Below are 8,224 nucleotides of genomic sequence, written 5' to 3'. Positions count from 1 at the left end.
TGAACCTAAAGGCAACAATATTGCAGATGAGGATTTGGGGTCTCTGTTTTGGAAAAAACAGGTTTGTCTATTTTAGGTTTATTCTAAGGGCTCCATTTTTGCCTGAGCCTAACAGCTGATATGCAGGTGGACACAGGTTACTGTCTGGGGAAATGGTGTCATAGTTGGAAAAGGGACTAGAAAGCTGGATCGGGGAGAAGAGTCAGAAGATTGTTATTAAATGGGGGGTGGGGGGGTAAGCTTGAGGCTTTAGTCACTGAGCATCCAACAAGCCAGCCTTCCAGTAGCATTGCTTCCAAGGAGCCTGTGAGGCGTCTGGGTCCTGGACTATAGACCAGCTATAAATCTCCTCTCTCCTTTTTCTCCAGACACCTCAAAGTGTAAATTCAACTTTAGCAAACATCAAAAATTCGAAGAGAAGTCCAAACTGTGTTCTTTCATTCCCCAGGTGAGTGCCTTACCCCACAGGTTCCATGGACCGATCAACCCTGGCCTCCCAAACTCTCTGCCAACCACATACCACTCTGACAGCCCTGTATTGAATCTGGTGACAGAACTAGAAAAGTCACATTCAAACTGAAACCAAAACCCAAAGGCATCCCCTCCCCCCCAGAGTATGAGTACCTTTTGAGACCTCAGTTTAGAAGAGGCAGGTCACAGTCAGACTCAGGCTAAAAAAGAAAAGAGTCTTCAGTCTGTGATTTCTGCATAACAAAGTCCAGGCACTCACTCATGGCAGAGAAGTAGGTTTATTTCAGTATTATCAGGCTGGGTGGGGTGCTGCTCAGAACTGAGAATTCTCCTAGTTTCTTATTCAGATCCAGTGAGCAGGCAAACCTTTTGGTCCATTCCTAGAATTGAATTTGAATTAAAAGGAAATAATGAAACACTGGAAAAAATTGAACAACCTAAACTGAGGAAATCTGTGTTAAGAATGAAGTCAGACAAAGATGATGTGCAAGGTAGGCCAACGATTTTAGCTGTTTTCTCTTTTCTGCTAAGCAGCAGGGCATTGTTGCTGAGCAACTCCTGTGCCGAAAATCAGTACCATTAGAATTATAAGAAATGTGTTCTTCTAAGAAACTGGTCTTCTAGAATTTTCTTTTTTTTAATTTTATAATTATTTATTTTCCCTTTTCTTGCCTGTTTTTTATTGTTGTTGCAGTTGTTATTGTCATTGATGATGTTGTTGTTGGATAGGACAGAGAAATGGAGAGAGGAGGGGAAGGCAAGAGGGGGGAGAGAAAGACAGACACCAGCACACCTGCTTCACTGCTTGTGAAGCAACTCCTCTGCAGGTGGGGAGCCAGGGGCTAGAACTGGGATACTTACACTGGTCCTTGTGTTTTGTGCCACTGGCATTTTTCCAGCTGCGCTATCACCTGACTCCCAAGAAATATGCTCTTCTAAGAAATAGCTCTTCTAGAATTTTCTATCTCACCTTAACTCTAATCCCTGAGATTCTCAACTAAGACTCTTTGCTGGCTCTCTACTACTTAAAAGAGTCAAAGTTCAGATGGCTACCGGGGGAGGGAAGTGGCCTAGGTAGGTAACAGAAATGCATCAAGTGAGCTGCATGTAACATGTTCCATATATATATATATTCTGAGTAGGAGTTTACAACTGTCTTATATGGCTTAATAGAAAATAGTAGGATTCTCATGTCTGTAGCTGATGTGACTTTGGTTGAAACATATGTAGAAACACAAAGGTTTTCTTAATTTTTTTCTAAGTTACTGGAGATAGCTAGAAGTTGCCAGACAATGTTTTGAGGACTGTTCCTTTCATAAAGAGATTTTACTTGTTATCTTAAGTTGTTATTTATGCAATCTTTCCCTTTCACTTTCTTCCCTTCTCTCTGTCTATCTCTCTCTCTCTCTCTGTATCTGTCTCTGTGTCTCTCTGCCAAGGATTGAACCTGTGATTTAAGAGCATCAGACACAAAAAAGTCTTTTGCATAACCACTATGCTATCTCCCTGGCCCATTATGCATTAGATTAAGCACTTAGCACAGTTGGTGTAGAGTAAGAATGTGTTATCTGTTCCTATTGTATTTTTCTCTCTTCATTGTATCTATATGACCATTAAAGCCTCAAAGGAAAAGACTGAAAGGAAACTTAACTCTTTCTCTTATTCTACAGTCAACTTTCTACCTAGACCTCCAGGTCAAAAACCCACTCCAGCATCTGGAAATATTGCACCCGTAATATTGCCTACCACAGTGGAACCTAATAAGACTGTCTTTACAAAAACAAGAACCAAAAGGTAACATGATGGTCTTTTGTGGGGGGTTAGGTGGGGATCACACTTTACTAACTGTAGTCTGAGTCTTATCTTGATTCAGGGATATTAGATGTTTCCATGCATGCCTTCACATGGTGTCCCTGCATTTGTGCTCCATGGTGAGGACTGCAGAGATGTTCAGGGCTCACAGTCTATCAGGGGGAAGCTAGGTGTGCATGGTCATTAGCAGTGCCAAATACACTGGAGACCTCACTTACCTTGTTTAGTAACTTTGCTTTAGAATGTTGATTCCACAGGAAGAGGGTTTGTGTGTGTGTGCGTGTGTGTGTGTGTGTTTGTGTGTGTGTGTGTTCACTGCACCTCCCATGCCTGAGAAAGTGCAGTCAGTAATGCTCAAAAGTCAAATGTAAACAAGCATGCTATTATTGAAATCCAGGCTTATCAAACACATAGGTCGCTCACCTGTACAATGCAGAGCTCTGAAGAGAACCACTGAGCTATCTTCCTTTGGCTATATTTGCCTCTAATTTCACTCTGGATGTGAAATTGTGTTGTTTTTTAATATTTATTTATTCCCTTTTGCTGCCCTTGTTGTTTTATTGTTGTAGTTATTGTTATCATTATTGTTGGATAAGACATAGAGAAATGGAGAGAGAAGGGGAAGACAGAGAGAGGGGAGAGAAAGATAGACACCTGCAGTTCTGCTTCTCTACTTGTGAAGCAACTCCCCTACAAGTGGGGAGCCAGGTTTGATCCTTATGCCAGTCCTTGTGCTTTGTGTCCTGTGCACTTAACCCACTGTGCTACAGCCTGACTCCCTATTGTTGTTTTCTTATAGTGTGCCACATCCACCCAGTCCATCAAAGAACACCAAAACAGAACCTAAGACCTCTGAGACTACAACTTGTAGGGATCATGAGAAAGCAGGACAGGTACCAGTCTCCTCAGACAAACAAATGATAAATGATGGGGGTGGGGGCCACTGAACACAAACAGGGCTGGGAGAACAAGGGTTCTGAGTGAACATAGACCTTGCAAATCAAGTGGAATTGTGGCCACTCCTGCAACCTGAGGACTCAGCCTATCAAACCCATTGTGCACATCGCTGTTCATATGTCTTTTTATCAAACACACTCCTGGAGAAATCCAGTCTTGGGGAGCACAGGAAGAAGTGTGATGATAAGAAAGCAAAAGGTAGGAATAGACCCTTGGTGTCATTGTAGGAACTTTGTTACGTGTGTATGCAACGCAGGAAGGCCAACAGTGCACTGTATTCTAATGTCAAGTTGAAAAAAGAAGAAGAACAGGACGACCAAATTCTACATCAATATCAGATAATGAAAGACAAGGACACTGAATTCAAAGACCAGGTAGTAGAATGCTTGGATTGAGAGGTGATGCAGTGGGGGCAGCAAACAAGACAAGGCCACTGCAGATGTCCTGTGCATGTCTGCCTGGCAGTGTGCCAAATCAGGCATTTCATTTGAGAATGAAGTTTGGGTCATGGCCAGGTTTTCAGGAGCAGACTAAAGTCTTGTTTGGTGCACTACATTTTGGGGCTGAAGCTACTTTCTGATCTCCTCACAGCTTATATAAATGCATTGGGGAGGGGTTTGGAGGATGAATGGAGGGTTTACTCTACTCTGTTGCATGAGTGCAGGGAAGAACATAGACAGCCATCCATTTTCAGGTGCCATTCTGCTTGACTTGCTAGAGTCGCCAGGCCTTGGGTTTGAAAAAGAAAGTTCTTGACTGGGAGACATTTTCTCAGGGAGCAAAACAAACATAGAAAAGCCCAATCAGTTTGGACTCATTTGAAACACAGTCTTTGTAGAGAGAAAGTTAGTAGCCTTCACAAACAGAATAACATTTCCAGTGTGTGTTTATTTTCTTTTTCCTTGCGAAGTTGAGACTAAAATCAGAAAAAGAAGAACGCATGAGGAATGCTGCTTATAACCTTGGTGTCGCAGATGCTATAAAATCACAGAGGAATCCGAAATGCCACTTTTCTGTAAGAGTTGTTTCTGCCTCTCTCTTGCATATAACCCTGTCTGGGAATGTTTGAACCCACCCTCTGGAGGGCACATTGAAGGGATTCCTGTGGGCTTTACAAGAGTGATACTTCCTTTCTGGATGGGAGCTCATTCCATAGAATCTTGGGCCCCTCCCCACACCCTCAGAACTAAGGTCTCCACCTCAGTAAAACCCTCAGGTGAGCTGTAGGTGCAGAAGTTTCAAAAAACTTCATTTCAGATGGTAGTGAACATGCTTCACCACCATTTTCATGTTTTTAGTATCTTTGGCTTCTATTTTTATCTGCCTAAATCATCCTCTTTTCAAACCATTTTCTAGTTAACCTGACAACTCTTGGACTTGATAGATAGTCCATTGTATTGCCTTTGTTCACCATGCAGGGCTTTGGGACACACACACACACACACACACACACACACACACACACACACATACATACACACACACACAGACACACCATGGAGAAGAAAAAAAGACCTGTGTTGTTAAAATTCGGAGTCTCTAGCTGGCCAGGCTAGCTTCACGAGCGGGTAACAGAGACGACCAGAGACATACGGCTGGGCAGAGAAGCTGTATTTCTTTATTTAGGATCAACGATTTATAAACTAAGACAAACTAATCACCAAACAGAACTCTGCTGCCTCTTTCCCATGGCGGCGCCAAGAACTCTCTCTAACTCTGCCACTCTGGAACTCTGTTGGGGTTCCTAGGGGCGGGGCCAAGCAGGCCCTCGAAACTAACTGGACTGATGCAATTCTCTTGGTGGGGGAGAGCTAGAACAAACCAATGTAAAGCATACAACAGACCTGTGACCTCTGGTCAGTTCTGCTCAGAGTCACCTTGGAGCAGGTGAGTTCAACATGTAGCTGCTTTATCGGCACTTTGAAAAATGACTTTTCTTTCTTTTAGATAGATGGAGAAAGCAACCACAGCACTGAGGCTCCTTCAGTGTGGTAGCGCAGGGCTGAAACCCAGGTCTCACCAACGACAAAGCAGTCACTGTATAAGCCAGCTATTTTGCTAGCCCATCAGTTGCTTTCTTGCTCGTCTCAAAGAAATGAACTGCTCCTCTTTCATCCTAGAATCCATATTACTTTGCAAACCGACCAGCAAGTGCTGCTATTGTCACTGAAAAGAAAAATGAGTATACTAAGAACCTTCTCAAACAAATAGATGCCAATAGTAAACTGGCCAAGAAAAAGAAAGAAAATCAGAAAGTCTTGGAGCAACTAGAACGGCTGCAACTCAAACAAGAGTGAGTTTTGGTGGACTTGCAGGGGGACTCCAGTAGGGAAGGGTAGGGCAGCACAACTAGTGCTGCAGCACATCTCAGCCAGCCAACCAGGATCCCCATGCAGCCCATCATTGCCACCATGCTTAGTGTCAGGACAGCCTTGGAGGCCAGGTACAGTTGTTAGTTGGGACCATGGCCTTTGGCTTTGTGGTCAGTGGTGTTAGTAGAGGAAGAAGGGGCCAGTCTGATGGAGGGACCCTTCCAAGTGTAGGTTTATCATCAGTCTGTTGGGAGCCCAGCGCCCAGGGTCGGGAGTGTGGGGGCCCAGACTAGAAGAAGGGGCCAGGCCATCATGGAAAGTCTTCCACATACTCATACCTGCCATTCTCCTGTAGCTCAGCCTGGGATGAACATTTCTCTCAATTCCCAGTCCTGAGGAAAGAGAGTGTTTGGTTGCACTTGGCCTGAGGCTGAGCATTTGAGTCAGGGAGGAGGTCAGGAGAGCAGTGAGGGAAACTGCTGTGGGGAAGACTCCCCCAAATGGAGGTAATTCCTGCCTCCATAAAGCTAGTGTCTCTCTCTCTCTCTCTCCCTTGCTCCCTCCTTTCCTCCCTCCCTCCATTCCTTTCTTATTTGCCACTATGGTTATTTGGGGCCTGTTGCCCTGATGCTTCACTATTTCTGACAGTCCTTTCTCCCATCTAAGTACTAACCAGGTCCAACCCTGCTTAGATTCTGAGATCAGATGACATCGGGTGTGTTCAGGGTGGTATGGCCATAGACCTGACAATCCTTTCTTTGATAGACTGTGAGAGCTAGAGAGAAGACAGTGAGAGAGAAAGACAGACAGAAATAGAGAGAGAGAGAGAGAAAAGGAGAGACACCTGCAGCACTGTTCCACTGCTTGTGATGTGTCTCCCTTGCAGGTGAGGACCTTGAGCTCAGGTCTTTGCACATGGCAGCATGTGTGCTCTCCTAGATGAGACACCACCAGGCTCCAAGGCCTGTCTCTATCAGGTGCAATGGAAGCTTCCAGAAGGAAGTACCAGCTTTTATTTTCTTGGAACTTATTCCCACTATTACTTGTTAGGTGTGTTTTGATGATGTTGGTCTCCATTAGAATAAAGTGTGGCCTCACCTCCTCCTCTTCCAATTATCAGGATTGATGAACAAAAAGCTGAATTGAAGAAACATCAATTTGAGGAGAGAGAAATGTATAAGAAAGCACTGGAACACCAGGTAAGTGGACGGGTTGCTATTTTGAGAACTGTACACTGCTTCCTAGCACTCTGAACGTAGGTGTGTGGAGGGTAGAATACTGGGCCCCCACCCACCTAGCAGGTTTCCTCATGTGAGTTTGGGTGCCCTGGCTCCTTCCTATAAACAGTGGGTCTGTCAGTGTACCCCAATGCTTCAAGCTTTCACACTGGCTCTCTCTGTTCCAGCTGAAACACAGGCCTTCCAGACTGCCCATCTACGAGCCCATGGGCACCGTCACCAACTTTGGGCAGAATGAGAAGACCCTGGAGGCCGAGAAGCGGCAGAGAAATATTGAATATATGAAGCAGCAGGTGGAAGCTGCTCTAGGTCACAGAAGACAGCGTGTCCTCAACCAAATAAAAAATCTGCAGCAAGAAAAAAAAATGCTTCAGAAAAACCAAGAAAAGTACGGGGCCTGGCCCTTCCTTCCTCACCATAACCCTCTCCTCCTTTCTCTCCCTCTCCTCCCCCACCCCTTGACACCGACCTTAGTAGAAACATGTGTGGACACGTGGAGAGTCATGACTGACCCTAGCTAGCCCCAGCCTGCTTCTCATCTCTACTCCCCAGTCAACTGCTGAGGCTGTTGCATGTCACAAACCACCTTATGGGATGAGTATAAATACAATATGAGTATAAATACAATAGTTTGCACATGCATAGCATTTCTCAGTTTTCCACATAACAATGCAAACCGCACTAGATGCTCTGTCATCATTTTTGGACATGGACACTGCCCCCCCCCCCCACTGCACCCCAGAGTCTTTTACTTTGGTGCAATACAGCAACTGCCGTTCTGGTTCTACTTGTGCTTTCTCTTCTGATACTGTTTTTCAACTTCTGCCTGGGAGTGAGATCTTCCCATATTCATCCTGTTTCTGACTTATTTAATTTAACCTGATTTCTTCACACTCCATCCAAGATGGGCTGAAAATGGCGAAGTCACCATTTTTTTTTTTATTATCACTGAATAGTATTCCATTGTGTATATAGACCACAACTTGCTCAGCCACTCATCTGTTGGACACCTGGGTTGCTTCCAGGTTCTGGCTATTACAAATTGTGCTGCTTACGAACATATGTGTACACAGATCCTTTTGGATGTGTGTGTTGGGTTCCTTAGGATATATCCCCAGGAGAGGAATTGCAGGATCATAGGGTAGGTCCATGAGATGAGTTTTCAGATTAATTAAAGGAAACAAACATCTTTTGACAGAAAGAGCGTTTTCATTGACAGAAAGAGGGTTTCGGCTTAAAGCAAGCAGTCTTGGACCCTTCAGCTAGGGTTCCCTGTATCTGCTCATGTTACTGACTCTTTTTCTTTCTTTTTTTTATTTTTGAAAAATTTTTATTTATTTTGGGTAGAGATTGGGAGAAAAACAGAGAGAAACCTGTTGCACTTCCTAATTGAAGTTGGGGACCTGAGGCTTGAACCCAGGTCCTTGCACACTG

The 8,224-nt window shown here is 44.4% G+C and overlaps 1 protein-coding gene and 1 long non-coding RNA gene across 2 annotated transcripts; both read left to right on the top strand.

Moving 5' to 3' along the window:
- The first annotated feature begins 1,855 nt into the window (after positions 1-1,855).
- Positions 1,856-3,635, top strand: LOC132533724 (coiled-coil domain-containing protein 81-like). The gene is made up of 3 exons (XM_060175779.1): positions 1,856-2,265; positions 3,083-3,176; positions 3,468-3,635. The coding sequence occupies exons 1-3, from the start codon at positions 2,078-2,080 to the stop codon at positions 3,633-3,635; spliced, it is 450 nt and encodes a 149-aa protein (XP_060031762.1). The 5' UTR covers positions 1,856-2,077.
- A 551-nt stretch (positions 3,636-4,186) lies between these two features.
- On the top strand, positions 4,187-6,053 carry LOC132534009 (uncharacterized). Its single transcript, XR_009545728.1, has 3 exons — positions 4,187-4,255; positions 5,361-5,683; positions 5,908-6,053. It is a non-coding gene; the product is annotated as an uncharacterized LOC132534009 (long non-coding RNA).
- Positions 6,054-8,224: the final 2,171 nt, after the last annotated feature.

This window comes from Erinaceus europaeus, chromosome 17, assembly GCF_950295315.1.
Source record: "Erinaceus europaeus chromosome 17, mEriEur2.1, whole genome shotgun sequence".
In the NCBI taxonomy this organism is placed as follows: Eukaryota; Metazoa; Chordata; class Mammalia; order Eulipotyphla; family Erinaceidae; genus Erinaceus; species Erinaceus europaeus.
Note: the sequence above shows the minus strand (reverse complement) of the source record. Positions and strands in the feature narration are given on the sequence as shown.

Coding starts and splice junctions, on each gene's coding strand:
- LOC132533724 (XM_060175779.1), top strand. CDS start 2,078: ATGACCATTAAAGCCTCAAAGGAAAAGACTGAAAGGAAACTTAACTCT. Junction 2,266..3,082: donor ACAAAAACAAGAACCAAAAG/GTAACATGATGG, acceptor GTTTTCTTATAG/TGTGCCACATCCACCCAGTC. Junction 3,177..3,467: donor ATCATGAGAAAGCAGGACAG/GTACCAGTCTCC, acceptor GTGTCATTGTAG/GAACTTTGTTACGTGTGTAT.